Here is a 25,010-nt window from a genome sequence, read left to right on the forward strand (position 1 = left end):
GTTCGTAGTTTACTCAACTTCTTGTAGCATACACATACGACTTGGTACGCTCTTCTTCTAATGCCAAGTGACGTAGACAAGAGCCAACCTAACAACGAGTGCGCCCTCTAGTGGCTTATCTCTTATAAGTGTAATTATCTGTCAAAGGAAGAAAACATAAATGTATACAAACATACTGTAAGTCGGTTATTAAAAGATTATCTACGACACCACAAAAGATTTGATCAAGTTTCGCGATGAAGCTTACACATGCGGATTCCTACCTTTGTTCGACTAGTTGCTAGTCTGGATCAATGTGTCCGTCGCTTAAAAGGGTCGACACCAAACAATGACTCGAGTACTTTGCTCGGGGTAGAACATTCATACTTTGTTGTCAAGCCGTAGTGAAAAGTCAGATTTTTGTACTTTATTTAGTTTTTCCAGGGTTGAATGAGGAGTCTTCTTCTACTCACCCCACAGCTGCTTGACTGTGACACATATGCCTCACTGTTGCCCCCTTGCGGGGTGGCAGGAGTACTGCATGAATGATCAACCCGAGTTTTAATGGTTTCTTCAACCCCATTTGGGCGATGTTCGGCGGGCGAATGAAAAGTTGAACAGGCCTGCCTGTCACGCTAGGAATATCAACGACCGAAATGAGGCCACAAACAAAATCTTATTGAGAGGCCACAACAAGCCTAGCCTGGGTGTATTTATATAGTCAGATGCTTCGGTACGGAACTTTAGGTTTGAAACATGATTATAGAGTAAGAACTTATTGCAGGCCTATCAAACTGGGTCAAATCCGGCTCAGGAATGACAACATACCGGCCTTTGAGTTCAGTTCAGAACTCTGGAAACAAACATTTTTGCAGCACATTCCTAAAACACTACAGTACTGTATTTTCTGGACCGTAGGGTGCACCGGAGTATAAGGCGCACTGCCGAAGAGCGGGTCTATTTTCTTACAAAAGGCGCACTCTTTTTTGTTTGTTTTGAAATCTGCCATGTTTAATAAAAATCGACAAACAGCCATAATTTTATTTTTTGATTTGCGTTTCAGAATTGGACATAGAATGAACGGTAGGTACACGGACCATAATGGTAACATCTTTGTTCAGCAAAAGTCCCTTTGTGGTTTTAAAAAAGTCTCCTTAAATAGTTGTCCAACTTTTCTTTCAGAAATGAAAATAGAAAAAATATTACCCTATCTCTAAGGGAGCCCGCCACCCGGCGGAGGAAACTAATTTTGGCTGCTTTTAGCCGTGATCTTATCCTTTCGGTCATACCCCAAAGCTCATGACCTTAGGTGAGGATGAGAACGTAGATCGACTTGTAAATTGAGAGCTTTGCCTTCTGGCTCAGCTCCTTCTTCACCACAACGGCTCAATACAGCGCCCGCATTACTGAAGATGCCGCACCTGAGCCCCTGTCTGATTGTGGCGGTCCGTCCCTGTATGATCAGTGTCAGAGCTTGGTCCGCATTGCCGGCAGTGAGTCGGACCCGTTTCCAGTGAGGGTTGGACTCCGCCAAGGCTGCCCTTTGTCACCGATTCTGTTCATAACTTTTATGGACAGAATTTCTAGGCGCAGTCAAGGCGTAGAGGGGATCCGGTTTGGTGGCTGCAGGATTAGGTCTCTGCTTTTTGCAAATTATGTGGTCCTGATGGCTTGATCTGGCCAGGATCTTCAGCTCTCACTGGCCAGATCTCACGATCCAAGGTACTTGAACTCCTCCACTTGGGCCAAGATCTCCTCCCCAACCCAGAGATGGCACTCCACCCTTTTCCGGGCGAGAACCATTGACTCGGACTTGGAGACGCTGCTTCCCATCCCAGTCGCTTCACACTCGGCTGCGAACCGATCCAGTGAGAGCTGAAGATCCTGGCCAGATCAAGCCATCAGGACCACATCATCAGCAAAAAGCAGAGACCTAATCCTGCGGATCCCCTCTACGCCTTGACTGCGCCTAGAAATTCTGTCCATAAAAGTTATGAACAGAATCGGTGACAAAGGGCAGCCTTGGCGGAGTCCAACCCTCACTGGAAACGGGTCCGACTCACTGCCGGCAATGCGGACCAAGCTCTGACACTGATCATACAGGGACGGACCGCCACAATCAGACAGTCCGATACCCCATACTCTCTGAGCATTCCCCACAGGATTTCCCGGGGGGCACGGTCGAATGCTTTCCCCAAGTCCATAAAGCGACTGGTTGGGCAAACTCCCATGCAAGCTCAAGGACCCTGCCGAGAGTATAGAGCTGGTCCACAGTTCCACGACCGGGCCTCAATAATAATGTATCGGAATTTTTCCATTCTATTGTCTAATGTCTGAAGGATAGGACATTTACTATGATAGTTTATCTTTCTCTCCCAAAAACAAGAGGCGCCCCTCTGCCTCCAGGGTGTGGTGAAGTCCTTCTTATCTTACCAGTTTCTGCACACGGCAATAACACAATGAAGAAGGACAATGGACCCACAGTGTTACATTTCGTGATATAAATTATTTATTTACATTTACAGAAAAATGACCCCATCAAGACAACGTAGTAATAACTAAATGGAAATCGAACCCAAGATACAGTAGCTGAAGTCTTTGTCACAACCAAAGGGAGAGCTCCGTCGTGGCATTGTGTCCTCGGTCAAAGGTCTCCTATAACACAAGGTGCAAGGCAACACGTGTAACCCGGGTCCCCCCCCCTCTGAGCCTCCCCACGCCACAGCACCCCCATGAGAAAAAACCCCGAAAAAGCCTAACTCAAAGTTCCTTACCCTGCTTTTGCGCTACCCCAGTTCGCTTTGCCCCTGATCTACAAATGACAGACACCAGCTAACTCGCATCTACCAAAACTCACACATCTAGTACACGCTCACACATACAAACCCACATTCAGTATTCTCCACACCCCAAGTTCTTATGGTGGTGTCCGGGGAGGGGGTTGAACAAACCCCCCAAAAAAACCTTAAGGACGCTAGTGACAAGGTTTAAAGTGACGCCGCCAACAGTCGCCCGATGACAACGTTCCCATGTGCGAGTCTCACTGGTGTGCCAACTCCGTTTTTGCCCCCCCCCCCCGTGTCTCCCGTCCTCCACGGGCGTTCGTGGAAGTTCCTACTGGCAGAGAAGGCAAGGGGAAGCGGATCCTACATTTCTTGGGTTGCTCTACAAAAGGTGGGGGGTGGGTGGGGGGAATGGGGGGGAACATGAAACGAGACTGCCTTCCGTCAAGTGGAAAGGTCGATTCTGTCCGATGTGTCCGGGGCTCAGATAAGTCGAGTTGAGGCGCGCATGGTGTTTTCTGAACTGAAGTGGACATTGTTTTGCTTCTGTCGGTTGATCCGGTTGGTCCGCGGGCATTTTCTGCGTGGGAGATACAAGGGGGAAGAACGTTACGCACGAAGGTGGCTACCAATAAAAGTGTAATCTCGTGAAAGAATGAACATGCTTGAATATACTCTTCTGACACCACCAGATGGCAGTATATGTGTCCACATAAGTGGCCATAAGACCCCAATTCAGTAATGTACACAATTTTGGAAATAAGAGCTAAAAGGGGCTGTCCACGCATGTGGCCACTAAGGCCTTCAGATAAACAAGTTGAAAAACGTATTCGGGTGTTACCATTTAGTGGTCAATTGTACGGAATATGTACTGTACTGTGCAATCTACTAATAAAAGTTTCAATCAATCAATCAATCAATGTGACATCAGGAGCTTTATGTAAAGCAATTGCATGAATATAAAAACTAGAGACCCCGACTTAACCTCTTAAGGCCCAAGCTGTTTGTTTACATGCTTTTTTTAAATTTCTCTTTGCTATTTGGGTTTATTGGACCCTAACTAGAAGAAAAACTAAAAATTAACCTTTTTTATGATGTACTTAGTCCATAAGTACACAAACGTGTACTTCATGCAAATTTTTATTTTTTACACTCTTTTTTCCCCAAAAATTCCATTGTATTTTATACTCTTCTGACACCACCAGATGGCAGTATAAGTGTCCACATAAGTGGCCATAAGACCCCAATTCAGTAGTGTACACAATTTTGGAAATAAGCGCTAAAAGGTGTTGTCCACGCATGTGACCACTATGGCCTTTACATAAACAAGTTGAAAAACGTGTTCGGGTGTTACCATTTAGTGGTCAATTGTACGGAATATGTACTGTACTGTGCAATCTACTAATAAAAGTTTCAATCAATCAATCAATTAATGTGACATCAGGAGCTTTATGTAAAGCAATTGCGTGAATATAAAAAATAGAGACCCCGACTTAACCTCTTAAGGCCCAAGCTGTTTGTTTACATGCTTTTTTTAAATTTCTCTTTGCTATTTGGGTTTATTGGACCCTAACTAGAAGAAAAACTAAAAATCATCTTTTTGTATGATGTACTTAGTCCATAAGTACACAAACGTGTACTTCATGCAAATTTTTATTTTTTACACTTTTTTCCCCAAAAAATTCCATTGTATTTTATACTCTTCTGACACCACCAGATGGCAGTATAAGTGTCCACATAAGTGGCCATAAGACCCCAATTCAGTAGTGTACACAATTTTGGAAATAAGCGCTAAAAGGTGTTGTCCACGCATGTGGCCACTATGGCCTTTACATAAACAAGTTGAAAAACTTGTTCGGGTTTTACCATTAAATGGTCAATTGTACAGAATATGTACTGTACTGTGCAATCTACTAATACAATTATCAATCAATCAATCAATCAATCAATCAATCAATAAATCAATCAATCAATCAATCAATGTGACATCAGGAGCTTTATGCAAAGCAACTGCATGAATATAAAAAATAGAGACCCCGACTTAACCACTTAAGGCCCAAGCTGTTTGTTTACATGCTTTTTTTTTATATTTCTCTTTGCTATTTGGGTTTATTGGACCCTAATTAGAAGAAAAACTAAAAATAATCTTATTATATGATGTTCTTAGTCCATAAGTACACAAACGTGTACTTCATCTGTAGTGACATGCTAATTTTTATTTTTTACACTTTTCCCCCCAAAAAATTCCATTGTATTTTATACTCTTCTGACACCACCAGGTAGTATAAGTGTCCACATAAGTGGCCATAAGCGCTAAAAGGTGTTGTCCACGCATGTGGCCACTATGGCCTTTACATAAACAAGTTGAAAAACTTGTTCGGGTGTTACCAATTGTACGGAATATGTACTGTGCTGTGCAATCTACTAATAAAAGTTTCAATCAATCAATCAATGTGACATCAGGAGCTTTATGCAAAGCAATTGGATGAATAAAAAAAAATGAGAGAATTGATGAATAAGAGCTACTCAAAAGTACGACTTAAGTCTTGTGAAGAAGATTTTTGATAATGCATAAAAATAGAATTTTTAATAACTTGGGAACTTGAAAAATATTCTATTTTGTGCCTTAAAACAAAGTCACTAGGCAACAGGGGACTTTCATTACAATCTCGCCCTATTCGCAGTGTGATATTTTCTGCCTTTAATGCTTTATTTACTTAACCCGGTCTCCTGCTCCTATAAGACTGCTGCCTCCTTTGTCGCGCATCCTGAACCCTTTAAAAGGCTTTTCATTAAAATGTCATAAATTGCTTGGTTCAGCGTAAGGTCAGGCCACCAGTGGGCTTGAGGGCCGACTGTTTGAGGACATACATTGATGTGCACCTGTGTTTTCATGCGAGTATACACAGAGAAAAAAAAAAATAAAAAAATGACACAGGCAAGGTGACCCTCCAGGTGTTTCCTCTAGGCTCTCCAAAGTGGCAAAGTCCCCTCTGTGACTCATACCACACACACACACACACACACACACACACACACACACACACACACACACACACACACACACACACACACACACACACACACACACACACACACACACACACACACACACACACACACACACACACACACACACACACACACACACACACACACACACACTCCATTGTGAAGGCCGCCCCGAGTCTCATTAGTAAGGCTCGGAGCATCTTGTACGAGTGCGTGTCTGTCAGGGCATGACTCACCTTGTGATGCAGAGCACCACTACACAGATGATGACCACCTGGAGTGCTCCAATGATAGAGGCGATGAGGACATAGTGCAGTTTTCCGGAGCCCGGGACCACGTAGAGCACGTTGTACTCTTTGGTGTCGCACTGGGGGCCGCTGAAACCTGAGTGACAGCTGCGAAGCACACGGAAAACACACACAAACGGTCAGTTTAGTACTCAAATAAAAGTGGTCGGTACACCTAAGGCCTAAATCGGGCCTGAACCTGTGTTGCTTATGTGATGTGATTCATTTGAAAGTTGGCGAGATGAAATTTTGCAGTTTTTTTTTTAAAATGTTTTGATAAAATTGCATTGTGTCTTGTTTACAATGTTATTAGATTAGGGCAGGGGTCACGGATCCGGCACACTAACGTCCAAAATCCGGCCCGCGGGAAGTCCCAAATAAAAAAATAAATAACAATTGTTTATTTATATATATATATATATATATATATATATATATATATATATATATACATCCATCCATCCATTTCTACCGCTTATTCCCTTTGGGGTTGCGGGGTCGCTGGTGCCTATCTCAGCTACAATCCACGGTGTACACCCTCGACAAGTCGCCACCTCATCGCATATATATATATATATATATATATATATATACAAATATATACATACATACATATATATATGTATGTGTGTACATACATACATACATACATTCATACATACATATATATATACATACATACATATATTGTGGAGTGTTTTTTATTTATCTACTGATTTTTAATATGCAAGTTTTGTATGTATTATATTTCTGCTTGTATTTCTTTTATCGTTACATGGTTTCCTTTTTTGAGATACGAATCCCCCTGGGTCTGAAAAAATAAATAAAAATACAACCAAAAAAAAAAGGATTAATGTTACCTTGATGCCACCTCATAGAGAAAGATTCTGGTCAATGACCTTTGATAGGCAATGGACAACAGTAAGCGCAGCATTAATTTATATAAACTAATGCAAACAACCATCCCTAGTCATGGGGCAAGAAAACCAAACAAAATCCAGCCAACACAAAATGTCAACATACATGGTCGCAGATAACACAACCTGCTCATTGAACTTTGTGGAAATTATGAAAAAAAAAAAAACCCCATGCACCATATAAAATTCAAAATTACATCCATTACAAAGCATGATGGGAAAAACGCAAAAAACTCCACACTTATCCATTTTTGGTGTGTTTTAGCTGCTTGATATTTCTCAATTGATTACAAAATTTTACGGATGTTGTCACGGAAATAAACAAGGTAGGAGTCAAACTTTCACACATGGTCAATATCCAATTATAATAATTATTATATTTAAATATTTATATATTAATTATATATGTATATATATATATATATATACATACATATATATATATGTTTATATATATAAATACATCTGTATATATACATATATAAATCCATATACATATATACATACATACACATACATTTATATACATATATACATACATGTATACATATATACATATATATATATGTACATATATGCATATATATGTACACATATATACATGTATACATATATATATACATGTACACATATATACACATGTATGCATATATATATACATGTATATACACACACACACATATATATATATACATATATATATATATATATATATATATATATACTGTACTGTGCAATCTACTGATAAAAGTTTCAATAAATCAATCAATCAATCAATCAATCAATCAATATATATATATATATATATATATATGAATATATATGTATATATATATATATATATATATATATATATATGTATATATATATATATATGTATATATATATATATATATACATATTTTAGTTTACCTGCAGTCGGCTTTCGACCAAATTATATCAGCCCAATGCGGCCCCCCAAGTCAAAAAGTTTGGACACCCCTTGGTTAAAGGGTCTGGTTTAGCGTTTTTTCGTCTTCAGTTGAGTCACGGCGGACATGGAGCTTTTGTGCGCGATTGCAGCGGTGCTTCTTCCAAGCAAGTGACACAAATAAAGTATTGCATATTATGACAAGCAGGTTAAAAAATATTCTGCTTTATGCTCCTGTGCCCATGCGAAATTCTTATTGTAGGGAATGATAACCAATGCCAGGCATTGCCTGACTGCGCATAATCAAGCAGTCCGCCGTCTGAGCCATCAGAGAGAGTGACAGCCGCCATTGAACTGTAGATCACAACTGGGCGGAAGGTGGCTGTGGTCAGAATGTCATTAACCTCCATCTTAAGTAGCATGAAACTGCCTTGTGCTGGATTTTTACAGTCAAGTATTGCATTGCATAGTCTATTGTACCAGTAGTGCCCTCTTAAAGGGGACCTATGAACACTTCTTTGTGGTCTCGATAATAGAGATGCGCGGATAGGCAATTATATCACCCGCAACCGCATCACTAAAGTCCGATGGTCGGATCTTCACATATTGTTGCTTTGTTCCTTTTTTCCACATCCTGTTGTTTGGACTTCCTTGTTTCCTGTCCACTTTCCTATGTTTTTTGTCCACTAAAGACGCCGAGATCATTATCCATGCGTTTGTTACGTCTCGTCTCGATTACTGTAACGTATTATTTTCGGGTCTCCCCATGTCTAGCATTAAAAGATTACAGTTGGTACAAAATGCGGCTGCTAGACTTTTGACAAGAACAAGAAAGTTTGATCATATTACGCCTATACTGGCTCACCTGCACTGGCTTCCTGTGCACTTAAGATGTGACTTTAAGGTTTTACTACTTACGTATAAAATACTACACGGTCTAGCTCCAGCCTATCTTGCCGTTTGTATTGTATCGTATTTCCCGGCAAGAAATCTGCGTTCAAAAGACTCCGGCTTATTAGTGATTCCTAGAGCCCAAAAAAAGTCTGCGGGCTATAGAGCGTTTTCCGTTCGGGCTCCAGTACTCTGGAATGCCCTCCCGGTAACAGTTCGAGATGCTACCTCAGTAGAAGCATTTAAGTCTCACCTTAAAACTCATCTGTATACTCTAGCCTTCAAATAGACCTCCTTTTTAGACCAGTTGATCTGCCGCTTCTTTTATTTCTCCTATGTCCCCCCCTCCCTTGTGGAGGGGGTCCGGTCCGATGACCATGGATGAAGTACTGGCTCTCCAGAGTCGAGACCCAGGATGGACCGCTCGTCGGGACCCAGGATGGACCGCTCGCCTGTATCGGTTGGGGACATCTCTACGCTGCTGATCCGCTTGAGATGGTTTCCTGTGGACGGGACTCTCGCTGCTGTCTTGGATCCGCTTGAACTGAACTCTCGCGGCTGTGTTGGAGCCACTATGGATTGAACTTTCACAGTATCATGTTAGACCCGCTCGGCATCCATTGCTTTCGGTCCCCTAGAGGGGGGGGGGTTGCCCACATCTGAGGTCCTCTCCAAGGTTTCTCATAGTCAGCATTGTCACTGGCGTCCCACTGGATGTGAATTCTCCCTGCCCACTGGGTGTGAGTTTTCCTTGCTCTTTTGTGGGTTCTTCCGAGGATGTTGTAGTCGTAATGATTTGTGCAGTCCTTTGAGACCTTTGTGATTTGGGGCTATATAAATAAACATTGATTGATTGATTGATTGATTGACTGTTTTCTTCGTCACCATGGCTACATATTATTTCCACCTGCTACTCTCGGTTCTCGCACACTTGTTTCTTGTAATCACTTCCCATATTGAAGCTCGCCCATTTTCGTTTTTCTGCCTGGGATGCTAATTTGCTTATACGCAACTAGTGACTACTGCTATTGATTATTATTACTCGCCAGCTTTCATGCTACGCTTATTAATTTTTCCTAGCTCTCATGCTAATTGTGTTGTTTTACCTTTTTGTGCCTTCGTGCCATTTAGTTTTGTCTGTTCATATTCCTAGCTTTCATGCTAGCGCCATTTGTTTGCTTTTTCTAGCCTGTTTTGAGTTTAATAAATCTTTATATCTTACCTTACGCTTGTCAGGCTTTCCCCTGACAGTTTGTCTATGTTTCAGTTTTTTCCTCTGCATTTGTCCGGCTCCTCTGTGTGTTTAGTATTTCCTGTCCTTAGTTCCTGTCTAGTGCTCTTATTTTGGTTCAGCTTCCTGTTTGTCTCCCTGTGTCCTGTTTTCACTCGGCTGCGGCTGATTGGCATCTGGTCACACCTAAAGTCAATCAGCCAGCTCCTACTTTACCTGCTTTGTTCCTCCAATCAGGGCTGGATCATTGTATTGTCATTCGGACTTGTCGTTGCCATATGTTGCTCTTATCGTGTCTGTGATCCTTTTCAGCTATTACCTGTCGTGCTACATTTTGTCCTGGTCGTCGTAGCGGTGAGCTGTTCTTGTTAGCCATTAGTTATTTCCAGTTTTTCTGTTCGCTATCCTCTAGCTTCCATGCTAAAGTTCCTTTTTGTTTTCTAGCTTCCAGTGCTAGCTCCCTTAGTTTGTTATTCCGCCCATGTGTGTGCTTTTTGTTTGTTCTTGTTCTATTATTTATATTAAATAATGTCTTCATATCCAATGCCTGCCTCCATCTCTGCATCTCGGGGTTCGACATCAACAGACACTGTGACAACGCTGTGTTTTTGCCCGACACATCCACATCTATGTTATGCCACACAGTCTTCACACTTCCGGTTGATTTTTTGACCACTCCTCTTGACAAAATTGCTGCAGTTCAGCTAAATGTATTGGTTTTCTGACTTGGACTTGTTTCTTCAGCATTGGCCACACGTTTAAGTCAGGACTTTAGGAAGCCCATTCTAAAACCTTAATTTTAGCCTGATTTAGCCATTCCTCTACCACTTTTGGCGTGTGTTTGGGGTCATTGTCCTGTTGGATCACCCAAGTGCGCCCTAGACCTAACCTCTAGGCTTATGATTTTAGGTTGTCCTGAAGAATTTGGATCTAATCCTCCTTTTTTCCATTGTCCCGTTTACTCCCTGTAAAGCACCAGTTCCATTGGCAGCAAAACAGACCCAGAGCATAATACTACCACCACCATGCTTGACGGTAGGTGTGGTGTTCCTGGGATTAAAGGCCTCACTTTTTCACCTATTGCTGGGTATTGTGGCCAAAAAGCTCAATTGTTGTTTAATCGGACATCGCACGGACAAAGATAAGACCTTCTGGAGGAAAGTTATGTGGTCAGATGACACAAAAATTGAGCTGTTTGGCCACAATAACAATCAATAAAAAAATGTATATCATGACATAATATTGGTGTTTATTAGTGTAGCATGTGCTCTTTCTACATATTGATATAAGTCGCTTGAGAATGACGAAAGCTTTCGTGCTCAATGTCAGAGTCACTGGGGGTGCAGTCAGTCCCTCCAGGATTTTACCGACTGGGACGAATCCGGTAATAATATGAGTTGGAACATGCCACAGGTGTGCAGGCTATTGGGAACAGGTGGGTGCCATGATTGGGTATAAAAACAGATTCCCCAAAAATGCTCAGTCTTTCACAAGAAGGGATGGGGCAAGGTACACCCCTTTGTCCACAACTGAGTGAGCAAATAGTCAAACAGTTTAAGAAACACATTTCTCAAAGTGAAATTCCATGAAATTTAGGGATTTCAACATCTATGGTCCCTAATATCATCAAAAGGTTCAGAAAACCACTGTCACTAAATACAGTTTGTCGCTACATCTCTAAGTGCAAGTTAAAGCTCTATTACTCCACTAAATGGCAAAAGCCATTTATCAACAACATCCAGAAATGCCGCCGGCTTCTCTGGGCCCGAGATCATCTAAGATGGACTGATGCAAAGTGGAAAAGTGTTCTGTGGTCTGACGAGTCCACATTTCAAATTGTTTTTGGAAATATTCAACATCGTGTCATCCGGACCAAAGGGGAAGCGAACCATCCAGACTGTTTTCGACGCAAAGTTCAAAAGCCTGCATCTGTGATGGTATGGGGGTGCATTACTGCCCAAGGCATGGGTAACTTACACATCTGTGAAGGCACCATTAATGCTGAAAGGTACATACAGGTTTTGGAACAACATATGCTGCCTTCTAAGCGCCGTCTTTTTCATGGACGCCCCTGCTTATTTCAGCAAGACAATGCCAAGCCACATTCAGCACGTGTTACAACAGCGTGGCTTCGTAAAACAAGAGTGCAGGTACTTTCCTGGCCCGCCTGCAGTCCAGACCTGTCTCCCTTTGAAAATGTGTGGCGCATTATGAAACGTTAAATACGACAGCGAAGACTGTTGAACGACTGAAGCTTTACATAAAACAAGAATGGGAAAGATTTCCACTTTCAAAGCTTCCACAATTAGTTTCCTCAGTTCCCAAACGTTTATTGAGTGTTGTTAAAAGAAAAGGTGATGTAACACAGTGGTGAACATACCCTTTCCCAACTACTTTGGCACGTGTTGCAGCCATGAAATTCTAAGTTAATTAATATTGGGAGAAAAAAAAAAGTTTATGAGTTTGAACAACAAATATCTTGTCTTTGTAGCATATTCAACTGAATATGGGTTGAAAAGTATTTGCAAATCATTGTATTCCATTTATATTTACATCTAACACAATTTCCCAACTCATATGGAAACAGGGTTTGTAAATTATTTAATGTTTCCGTGCGGCCCGGCAGCAAATGCGTCACGCACCTGTGGTTGGGGACCACTACCGTAAGGGACAACCGGTAGAAAAAAAGGATGGATGTATGGATGACCAACACTGATTGCAGAGCATATGTGAGCCTTGCGTTTACAACTGGTTATTTCCCCCCCCCAAAAAACAATCCTCAAAAGCCAAGAGCTCGGTGCTATGAGAAGGACTGGGACTAATTGAGACGACCTCGGCCCTTAGGAAGGGGTTCAATTAAATGTCACACCTTTTATCTTTCCGACTTCCTGCTCTCACAATCTTCCTTTAGCGTCTCTGTCTCAGGGGGGATTGTTATCGCCCAACACCAGCATATCCGGAAAATGCTCACATACACACCGTTTACCCACCCGTCCGTCTCACAGTGTGAGACCATTTCAACCTTGGTGTATTTGGGGGTTTACACACACACACACACACACACACATACACACACACACACACACACACACCTGCTCCTTTTTAGGTGAGCAGTAGGGGGCAGCAAAGATCTTTAACAGCCGCCTGTGTTCTCGGCGCTATCTGACAACAAGAAAAATGTCTGTCTAGACAAGCAAAAGGGTGAGCGAGGTTAGAGAGAACGGGGAGAGATAGTAGTTGTGCTGACCCCCCTGGCTGATACACTATCAGCCTGTAAATGAAGACACCAACATAACACATTCTTTCTGCATGTCTGTTGCTTCACCATCCTTGCCCCGTGACGTCAACTCCCGGCCCGGCCCGGTCCGGTCCAGGCATCAAACTGCACCAAAAAAAAATACAAACATTTTCCTTTTCATGTCCGTAGCTACAGCTGAGTGTACTCATTTGCAGCACAGCACTCTCTACGCAAGCGGCGGCATCACATTAGCGTCACCCCGGGGGCAAGAAAACGAAGCCTGCAGGTGAGTCGAACCGGCTTCCGAGGGAGGGGGGGAATGAAAAAGTGACAAAGCAACGATCAAAGCGGCCAAAAGTTCAAGCTTGTCCAGCAGCACTCAGAGTTACGTAAGTGTAGGTCGGGGGTTGGCAACCCGCGGCTCTAGAGCTGCAAAGACAAGATATTTAACGTTCCAACTGGAAAACTTTGTTATTTTTTTGCAAATATTAGCTCATTTGGAATTTGTTTTCAACAAAAGTGGGACAAGTGGCAAAAGAGACTGAGAACGTTGAGGAATGCTCATCAAACACTTATTTGGAACATCCCAAAGGTGAATAGGGATTTAACCATCTACGGTCGGTAATATCATCAAAAGGTTCGGAGAAATCACTGCACGTAAGCGATGATATCACGGATCTTCGATCGCTCAGGTGGTACTGCATCGAAAAGCGACATTAGTGTGATTTGGACATTAGAATTTGTTCAATTCCAAATCAATGTTATCCAACAAAAACAATGTCGAAACAACATGCATTTTGACAACGTTTATTCAATGTCAGGTTGTGACATTGATTTGACTATTGACATTTTTGGTAATTTCCCAACCAATATTGTACAACACAAAAACAACGTTGAAACAACATGCTTTTTTGACGTTTATTCAATGTCAGGTTGTGATGTTGATTTGACCATTGAAATTTGATCATTTTCCAACCAATATTTTACAACACAAATACAACGTTGAAACAACATGCTTTTTGATGTTTATTCAATGTTAAGTTGTGATGTTTTGACCATTGAAATTTGGTAGTTTTCCAACCAATATTTTACAACAAATATACAACGTTGAAACAACATTCTTTTAGACAACATTTATTCAATGTCAGGTTGTGACGTTGACTTGACCATTGACATTTTTGGTCATTTCCCGACCAACATTACAACACAAATACAACGTTGAAACAACATACTTTTTGACGTTTATTCAATGTCAGGTTGTGACTTTGATTTTACCATTGAAATTTGGTAATTTTCCAACAAATATTTTACAACACAAATACGACGTTGAAACAACATAGTTTTTGACATTTATTCAATGTCAGGTTGTGACTTTGATTTTACCATTGAAATTTGGTCATTTCCCGACCAATATTTTACAACACAAAAACAACGTTGAAACAACATGCTTTTTTGACGTTTATTCAATGTCAGGTTGTGATGTTGATTTGACCATTGAAATTTGATCATTTTCCAACCAATATTTTACAACACAAATACAACGTTGAAACAACATGCTTTTTGATGTTTATTCAATGTTAAGTTGTGATGTTTTGACCATTGAAATTTGGTAGTTTTCCAACCAATATTTTACAACAAATATACAACGTTGAAACAACATTCTTTTAGACAACATTTATTCAATGTCAGGTTGTGACGTTGACTTGACCATTGACATTTTTGGTCATTTCCCGACCAACATTACAACACAAATACAACGTTGAAACAACATACTTTTTGACGTTTATTCAATGTCAGGTTGTGACTTTGATTTTACCATTGAAATTTGGTAATTTTCCAACAAATATTTTACAACACAAATACGACGTTGAAACAACATAGTTTTTGACATTTATTCAATGTCAGGTTGTGACTTTGATTTTACCATTGAAATTTGGTCATTTCCCGACCAATATTTTACAACACAAATACAACGTTGAAACAACATGCTTTTTGATGTTTATTCAATGTTAGGTTGTGACGTTGACTTGACCATTGAAATTTGGTCATTTTCCAACCAATATTTTACAACAAATATACAACGTTGAAACAACATTCTTTTAGACAAAATTTAATCAATGTCAGGTTGTGACGTTGACTTGACCATTGAAATTTTTGGTCATTTCCCGACCAACATTACAACACAAATACAACGTTGAAACAACATGCTTTTTGATGTTTATTCAATGTCAGGTTGTGACGTTGATTTGACCATTGAAATTTGGTCATTTTCCAACCATTTTTTTACAACACAAATATGACGTTGAAACAACATACTTTTTGACATTTATTCAATGTCAGGTTGTGACTTTGATTTGACCATTGATATTTCGGTCATTTCCCAACCAATATTTTACAACAAATATACAAAGTTAAAACAACATTTTTTTAGACAACATTTATTCAATGTCAGGTTGTGACGTTGACTTGACCATTGAAATTTTTGGTCATTTCCCGACCAATATTACAACACAAATACAACGTTGAAACAACATGCTTTTTTGACGTTTATTCAATGTCAGGTTGTGACGTTGATTTGACCATTGAAATTTGGTCATTTCCCAACCAATATTTTACAACAAATATACAACGTTGAAACAACATTCTTTTAGACCACATATATTCAATGTCAGGTTGTGACGTTGATTTGACCATTGAAAGTTGGTCATTTTCCAACCAATTTTTTACAACACAAATACGACGTTGAAACAACATACTTTTTGACATTTATTCAATGTCAGGTTGTGACTTTGATTCGACCATTGACATTTTGGTCATTTCCCAACCAATATTGTACAACACAAAAACAACGTTGAGACAACATCCTTTTTGACAATGTTTAATCAATGTCAGGATGTGACGTTTTGATCATTGAAATTTTTGGTCATTTCCCAAGCAATATTGTACTACACAAATACAACGTTGAAAAAACATCCTTTCAGACAACATTTATTCAATGTCAGGTTGTGACTTTGACTTGACCACTGACATTTTTGGTCATTTCCCGACCAATATTTTACAACACAAATACGACGTTGAAACAACATGCTTGTTGACATTTATTCAATGTCAGGTTGTGACTTTGATTTGACCATTAAAATTTGGTCATTTTCCAACCAATATTTTACAACAAATATACAACGTTGAAACAACATTCTTTTAGACAACATTTATTCAATGTCAGGTTGTGACGTTGACTTGACCATTGAAATTTTTGGTCATTTCCCGACCAATATTACAACACAAATACAACGTTGAAACAACATCCTTTCTGACGAGGTTTATTCAATGTCAGGTTGTGACGTTGATTTGACCATTGAAATTTGGTCATTTTCCAACCAATTTTTTACAACACAAATACGACGTTGAAACAACATACTTTTTGACATTTATTCAATGTCAGGTTGTGACTTTGATCTGACCATTGACATTTTGGTCATTTCCCAACCAATATTGTACAACACAAAAACAACGTTGAAACAACATCCTTTTTGACAATGTTTAATCAATGTCAGGTTGTGACGTTTTGATCATTGAAATTTTTGGTAATTTCCCAACCAATATTGTACAACACAAATACAACCTTGAAAAAACATCCTTTTAGACAATGTTTATTCAATGTCAGGTTGTGACGTTGATTTGACCATTGAAATTTGGTCATTTATCCATCAATATTTTACAACAAATATACAACGTTGAAACAACATTCTTTTAGACAACATTTATTCAATGTCAGGTTGTGACGTTGACTTGACCATTGAAATTTTTGGTCATTTCCCAAGCAATATTGTACTACACAAATACAACGTTGAAAAAACATCCTTTCAGACAACATTTATTCAATGTCAGGTTGTGACTTTGACTTGACCACTGACATTTTTGGTCATTTCCCGATCAATATTTTACAACACAAATACGACGTTGAAACAACATGCTTGTTGACATTTATTCAATGTCAGGTTGTGACTTTGATTTGACCATTAAAATTTGGTCATTTTCCAACCAATATTTTACAACAAATATACAACGTTGAAACAACATTCTTTTAGACAACATTTATTCAATGTCAGGTTGTGACGTTGACTTGACCATTGAAATTTTTGGTCATTTCCCGACCAATATTACAACACAAATACAACGTTGAAACAACATCCTTTCTGACGAGGTTTATTCAATGTCAGGTTGTGACGTTGATTTGACCATTGAAATTTGGTCATTTTCCAACCAATTTTTTACAACACAAATACGACGTTGAAACAACATACTTTTTGACATTTATTCAATGTCAGGTTGTGACTTTGATCTGACCATTGACATTTTGGTCATTTCCCAACCAATATTGTACAACACAAAAACAACGTTGAAACAACATCCTTTTTGACAATGTTTAATCAATGTCAGGTTGTGACGTTTTGATCATTGAAATTTTTGGTAATTTCCCAACCAATATTGTACAACACAAATACAACCTTGAAAAAACATCCTTTTAGACAATGTTTATTCAATGTCAGGTTGTGACGGTGATTTGACCATTGAAATTTGGTCATTTTCCAACCAATATTTTACAACAAATATACAACGTTGAAACAACATTCTTTTAGACAACATTTATTCAATGTCAGGTTGTGACGTTGACTTGACCATTGAAATTTTTGGTCATTTCCCTACCAATATTACAACACAAATACAACGTTGAAACAACATCCTTTTTGACGTTTATTCAATGTCAGGTTGTGACGTTGATTTGACCATTGAAATTTGGTCATTTTCCAACCAATATTTTACAACACAAATACGACGTTGAAACAACATACTTTTTGACATTTATTCAATGTCAGGTTGTGACGTTGATTTGACCATTGACATTTTTGGTCATTTCCCAACTGATATTGTACTACACAAACACAAAGTTGAAACAACATACTTTCTGACGAGGTTTATTCAATGTCAGGTTGTGACGTTGATTTGACCATTGAAATTTTTGGTCATTTCCCAACCAATATTGTACTACACAAATACGACGTTGAAACAACATACTTGTTGACATTTATTCAAAGTCAGGTTGTGACTTTGATTTGACCATTGAAATTTGGTCATTTTCCAACCAATATTTTACAACACAAATACGACGTTGAAACAACATACTTTTTGACATTTATTCAATGTCAGGTTGTGACTTTGATTTGACCATTGACATTTTGGTCATTTCCCAATCAATATTGTACAACACAAAAACAACATTGAAACAACATGCTTTTTGACAACATTTATTCAATGTCAGGTTGTGACGTTGACTTGACCATTGAAATTTTTGGTCATTTCCCGACCAACATTACAACACAAATACAACGTTGAAACAACATGCTTTTTGACGTTTATTCAATGTCAGGTTGTAACGTTGACTTGACCATTGAAATTTGGTCATTTTCCAACCAATATTTTACAACACAAATACGACGTTGAAACAACATACTTTTTGACGTTTATTCAATGTCAGGTTGTGACGTTGAGTTGACCATTGACATTTGGTCATTTTCCAACCAGTATTTTACAACACAATTACAACGTTGAAACAACATGCCTTTTGTTATGATCCGCTGCCCGGATCATATTATGTTCAGGTATGTTCTGCTAATGTTTGACTTAGTTCCTAGTTCCTTGTTTGTTCTGTCTTCATAGTTACTTATTAGTTTCACCTGCCACTTGTTCCCGGACGCGCGCCTGTGTTGTAATTACTTTCGTTATTTAAGCCTGCCCTCTCCCGTCAGTTGGCCTGGGTCCATCGTTTTGCGGTAAGCAACAATCGCGTTCATGTTTCTGATTCCTGAATCGGTGCTAAGTGTTAGCCTTAGCTTCCTGTGCGTTCGGCACGCTGCTCTAGTGTTTCCTGAATCTATGCTAAGTGTTAGCATTAGCTTCCCACATTTCTTTTGTTTATTTCTGCCCGTTTTTTTTTACTGTGTCTGCGTTATTAAATTATGTTATCTTTATCTTAAGCGTGACACTTTTAGACAATGTTTATTCAATGACGTTGATTTAAACATTGATATTTTTTGTCATTTCCCAACCAATATTGAACAACACAAAAACAACATGCTTTTTGACAATGTTTATTCAATGTCAGGTTGTGACGTTGATTTAACCATTGAAATTTGGTCATTTTCGGACCAATATTTTATGACTTGCTCAGTCTGCTTGTGGTTAGATTGTCCGCTCTGAGATAGATAGGTCGTGAGTTCAAACCCTGGCCGAGTCATACCAAAGACTAATAAAATAGGAGCCATTACCTCCCTGCTTGGCACTCAGCATCAAGTGTTGGATTTGGGGGTTGAATCACCAAAAATGATTCCCGAGCGCGGCCAGTGCTGCTGCTCACTGCTCCCCTCAACTCCCAGGGGGTGGAACAAGGGGATGGGTCAAATGTCACACACACAACTAGTGTGTGTGTGACAATCATTGGTACTTTAACTTAACAACACAAATACAACGTTGAAACAACATGTTTTTCTGACTTTTATACAATGTCAGGTTGTGACGTTGATTTGACCGTTGAAATTTGGTCAATTCCCAACCAAAAACACGGATCCAACGTTGGACATCAACATCTCGATTTACAAATACAACTATTTTGCAACTTTGTTTCAAAGTCCTTTTTAAGGGACATGTATGGATAATCAACGTTGTATCAACGTCTTGTGTCTGCTGGGGTGATGGAAAAAAAAAAAGTGGTAGCAGAGGAGTTAAAGGGTATTATTAGGGAGCAGCTCAAACAGCCCATAGCCAAAGGGGACACTCGAATGAAACTGTCTGCGACCCAGTCAGTCTATCTATGTTTACCCTCTGGTTTTTGGCAGCAGGTGATACTGCCGGAGCCACACCAGCATCCTCTGACAGACAAATAAAACAAAGAGCTATGAAAACAGAACCTCTTTGGCTGAGGTAATAAAGAGGTCTGTGCAACTTTTGAATTCGCGATTGTCTTTTTGCGTAAAACACTAAAGGCAGACATTTTGAAAGTTGGCCTGAATGCACACACTGCAAAAACTGAAATCTAAGTAAGATGAAATATCTCAAATAAGGTTGATATTTGCTTATTTTCTGTCTGATATGATAATTCTTCTCTCTAAGCAGATTTTATGTTAGCGTGTTTTACTTGTTTTAAGGCAGGTGTCACCAACGCGGTGCCCGCGGGCACCAGGTAGCCCGTAAGGACCAGATGAGTCGCCCGCTGGCCTGTTCTAAAAATAGCTCAAATAGTAGCACTTACCAGTGAGCTGCCTCTATTTTTTTAATTGTATTTATTTACTAGCAAGCTGGTCTCGCTTGGCTCGACATTTTTGATTCTAAGAAAGACAAAACTCAAATAGAATTTGAAAATCCAAGAAAATATTTTAAAGACTTGGTCTTCACTTGTTTAAATAAATTCATTTATTTGTTTAATTTCCTTCTTATAACTTTCAGAAAGACAATTTAACCTTAAAAATGATTTTCAAACACATATAACTTTTTACCTTTTAAAATCCTTCCTCTTCTTTCCTCACAATTTAAATCAATGTTCAAGTTTTTTTTTTTTTTAATTGGAAAGAATAATAAATACATTCTAATTCAACTCTTCATTTTAGCTTCTGTTTTTTCGACAAAGAATATTTGTGAAATATTTCTTCAAACTTATTATGATTAAAATTCCCCAAAAATATTCTGGCAAATCTAGAAAATCTGTAGAATCAAATTTAAATCTTATTTCAATGTCTTTTGAATTTCATTTTAAAAATTTTGTTCTGGAAAATCTAAAAAAAATATTGTTTTGTCTTTGTTAGAAATATAGCTTGGTCCAATGTGTTATATATTCTAACAAAGTGCAAATTGGATTTTAACCTATTTAAAACATGTCATCAAAATTCTAAAATTAATCCTAATCAGGAAAAAAATTACTAATGATGTTCCATAAATTCTCTTTTTTTTTTAAAAAAACAATTCGAATTAACTAGTTTTTCTCTTTATTTTTTGGGTTGAATTTTGAATTTTAAAGAGTCGAAATTGAAGATAAACTATGTTTCAAAATTAAATTTTCATTTTTTTCATGTTTTCTCCTCTTTCAAACCGTTCAATTAAGTGTTTTTTAACCATTTATTATCTACAAAAAACCTTCTGTAAAAGGAAAAAAAATGTACGACGGAATGAGAGACAGAAATAACAATTTTTTTTAATACATATATAGATTTATTTATCAAAGGTAAATTGAGCAAATTGGTTATTTTTGGCAATTTATTTAAGTGTGTATCAAACTGGTAGCCCTTCGCATTAATCAGTACCCAAAAAGTAGCTCTTGGTTTCAAAAAGGTTGGTGACCCCTGTTTTAAGGGTTTCCTTATGTCAAGCATGAAATAAAAAAATCATGACTTTGACACAATTCTGTCTCATAATTAAAACAGATGACAGCCAAATGAACTTTGCTGTTTTATTTTTAATGAAACAATAGAAAATACGTACTCATATATTAGTACGGTTGGCACAGTACAGTTAACTGACAGTTAATATTTAAACATTTAACATGTGACATTTCTAACAATTTTGAACAGAAATAGTTAATACACACTCAGATAAATTCAATAAAAAAAAAATTGTGGTCAGGGGCCGGGCTGTAAATATATATATACATATATATATATATATATATATATATATATATATATATATATATATATATATATATATATATATATATATATATATATACATATATATACATATGTGTATACATATATATATATATATATATATATATATATAGATATATGATGTCATTTTATCAAAGGGAAAATGCAAGAAATGTAATGCCGAGCGCATATCATTATGACAAGATAATAACACTAGCATTTATTTAATTTAAAAATAATTTTAAACATATTAAGAAAAAAGTCTCATACTTGTTTTCTCTATCAAGAAAAGTGCACTTGTTATTAGTGAGAAAATACTTACTAATGACAAGTGCACTATATGTATATATATATATATATATATATATATATATATATATATATAAATATATATATATATATATATATATATATATATAAATATATATATATATATATATATATATATATATATATATATATATATATATATATATATATATATATATATATATATATTTATCTGAGTGTGCATTAACTATTTTAAGGTATTTTAGGGTTCATTGAAGTTAACTAATTTTACTTGTTTTGGAAAGTCTTGACAAGCCCAATTTTCTTGTTCTATTGGCAGATAATTTTGCGTAGTTCAAGAAAAATGCCTCTAATTGTGGTATTTTTTTGTTTTGTTTTTGAACACTGACTTTTTGCAGTGATAGGCTCCAGCACCCCCCGCAACCCCAAAAGGGACGAGCGGTAGCAAATGGATGGTTTGTTACAATTGTTACTTGAAACCTCGGCTCCCAGGAACATGTTCTATTTCTGCTGCAAATGATATTCACAGCAGCATCTTCTGCTTACTGGCACACAAGCCCTTATTTGGTAGGTAAAGAGGTGTGCAAAAAAAAAAAAATGCACGGAGTCCAGAAATTTGATCAAATTTGTGCAAGAAGATGAATCTCATTTGGGGCAGTGAGGAATCAAACACAGGATTCATTGGAAGCGATGCAGCATAAGGCAGTATCGTGACCTGCTGTTACTCTGCGACTCAACACGCCGGGAGAGCTCGCACATGACAAACAAACCCTGATTACGAAATCAACGGGCTCTATCGCTTGCTTTGCTGTTGCCTAACTTCACATCTTATTCATTAGGCAGTACGGCGCCTTCATTTCTGGTTGCGAAGTCCGCCCCCTGGCGAGTTTACAAGAAGCACATTTCGGGTCCATCAACACTGCAGCAAAAAATAACTCAGACATACAGTATACATGCAGCATACACATACTGTAGATATGCATTCACTCTACAAACATACATGTACACATACTGCACATTTGCATTCACTCTACAAACATACATATAAATATACTGTACATATGTATTCGCTCTACAAACATACATATACATATACTGTACATATACATTCAGTCTACAAACATACATGTACACATACTGCACATTTGCATTCACTCTACAAACATACATATACATATACTGTACATATGTATTCACTCTACAAACGTATATATATACATATACTGTACATATGTATTCACTCTACAAACATACATATACACATACTGTACATATGCATTCACTCTACAAACATACATATACACATACTGTACATATACATTCACTCTACGAACATACATATACACATACTGTACATATGCATTCACTCTACAAACATACATATACACATACTGTACATATGCATTCACTCTACATACATATACACATACTGTACATATGCATTCACTCTACAAACATACATATACACATACTGCACATATACATTCACTCTACAAACATACATATACACATACTGCGCATATGCATTCACTCTACAAACATATATATACACATACTGTACATATACATTCACTCTACAAACATACATATACACATACTGTACATATGCGTTCACTCTACAAACATATATACACACATACTGTACATATTTTGTTGTTACTTTTTACCCCCCCCCCATTTTACTTAGTTCAAGTAAAATATGCCTATTTTATTTTTTTATTATTATTTTTGAAAGTCTAGACAAGCCACATTTTCTTGTTCTATTGGCAGATAATTTTGCTTAGTTCAAGTAAAATATGGCTATTTTTTTATTTTTATTATTTTGAAAGTCTTGACAAGCCAAATTTTCTTGTTCTATTGGCAGATAATTTTGCTTAGTTCAAGTAAAACACGGCTTTTTTCTTTTTTTTTCTTATTTTGGAAAGTCTTGACAAGTCAAATTTTCTTGTTCTTTTGCCAGATAATTTTGCTTAGTTCAAGTATAATACGCCTTTTTTTTCCTATTATTTTGGAAAGTCTTGACAAGCCACATTTTCTTGTTATATTGGCAGATAATTTTGCTTAGTTCAAGTAAAATATGGCTATTTTTTTACTTTTCTTATTTTGAAAGTCTTGACAAGCCAAATTGTCTTGTTCTTTTGGCAGATAATTTTGCTTAGTTCAAGTAAAATATGGCAATTTTTTTATTTTTCTTATTTTGAAAGTCTTGACAAGCCAAATTTTCTTGTTCTATTGGCAGATAATTTTGCTTAGTTCAAGTATAAAACGCCTTTTTTTTCTTATTATTTTGGAAAGTCTTGACAAGCCACATTTTCTTGTTATATTGGCAGATAATTTTGCTTAGTTCAAGTAAAATATGGCTATTTTTTTACTTTTCTTATTTTGAAAGTCTTGACAAGCCAAATTGTCTTGTTCTTTTGGCAGATAATTTTGCTTAGTTCAAGTAAAATATGGCAATTTTTTTATTTTTCTTATTTTGAAAGTCTTGACAAGCCAAATTTTCTTGTTCTATTGGCAGATAATTTTGCTTAGTTCAAGTATAAAACGCCTTTTTTTTCTTATTATTTTGGAAAGTCTTGACAAGCCACATTTTCTTGTTGTATTGGCAGATAATTTTGCTTAGTTCAAGTAAAACACGGCTTTTTTTCTTTCTTTTTTTCTCATTTTGGAAAGTCTTGACAAGTCAAATTTTCTTGTTCTTTTGGCAGATAATTTTGCTTAGTTCAAGTATAAAACGCCTTTTTTTCTTATTATTTTGGAAAGTCTTGACAAGCC

At 37.6% G+C, this 25,010-nt stretch overlaps 1 protein-coding gene across 2 annotated transcripts in view; it reads right to left on the bottom strand.

The window, feature by feature from the left end:
- Positions 1-2,465: 2,465 nt before the first annotated feature.
- tmeff2a (transmembrane protein with EGF-like and two follistatin-like domains 2a) overlaps positions 2,466-25,010 on the bottom strand; it is a 392,560-nt gene continuing 370,015 nt past the window's right edge. For both annotated transcript variants that reach the window (XM_061918441.1, XM_061918442.1), the window contains exons 9-10: positions 6,011-6,169; positions 2,466-3,342 (exon numbers count right to left, since the gene is read on the bottom strand). In XM_061918441.1, coding sequence (XP_061774425.1) covers positions 3,246-3,342; positions 6,011-6,169 — 256 coding nt within the window. In that variant the 3' untranslated portion in view covers positions 2,466-3,245. The remainder of the gene's footprint in view (positions 3,343-6,010; positions 6,170-25,010) is intronic.

Source organism: Nerophis ophidion, linkage group LG13 (genome assembly GCF_033978795.1).
Source record: "Nerophis ophidion isolate RoL-2023_Sa linkage group LG13, RoL_Noph_v1.0, whole genome shotgun sequence".
In the NCBI taxonomy this organism is placed as follows: domain Eukaryota; kingdom Metazoa; phylum Chordata; class Actinopteri; order Syngnathiformes; family Syngnathidae; genus Nerophis; species Nerophis ophidion.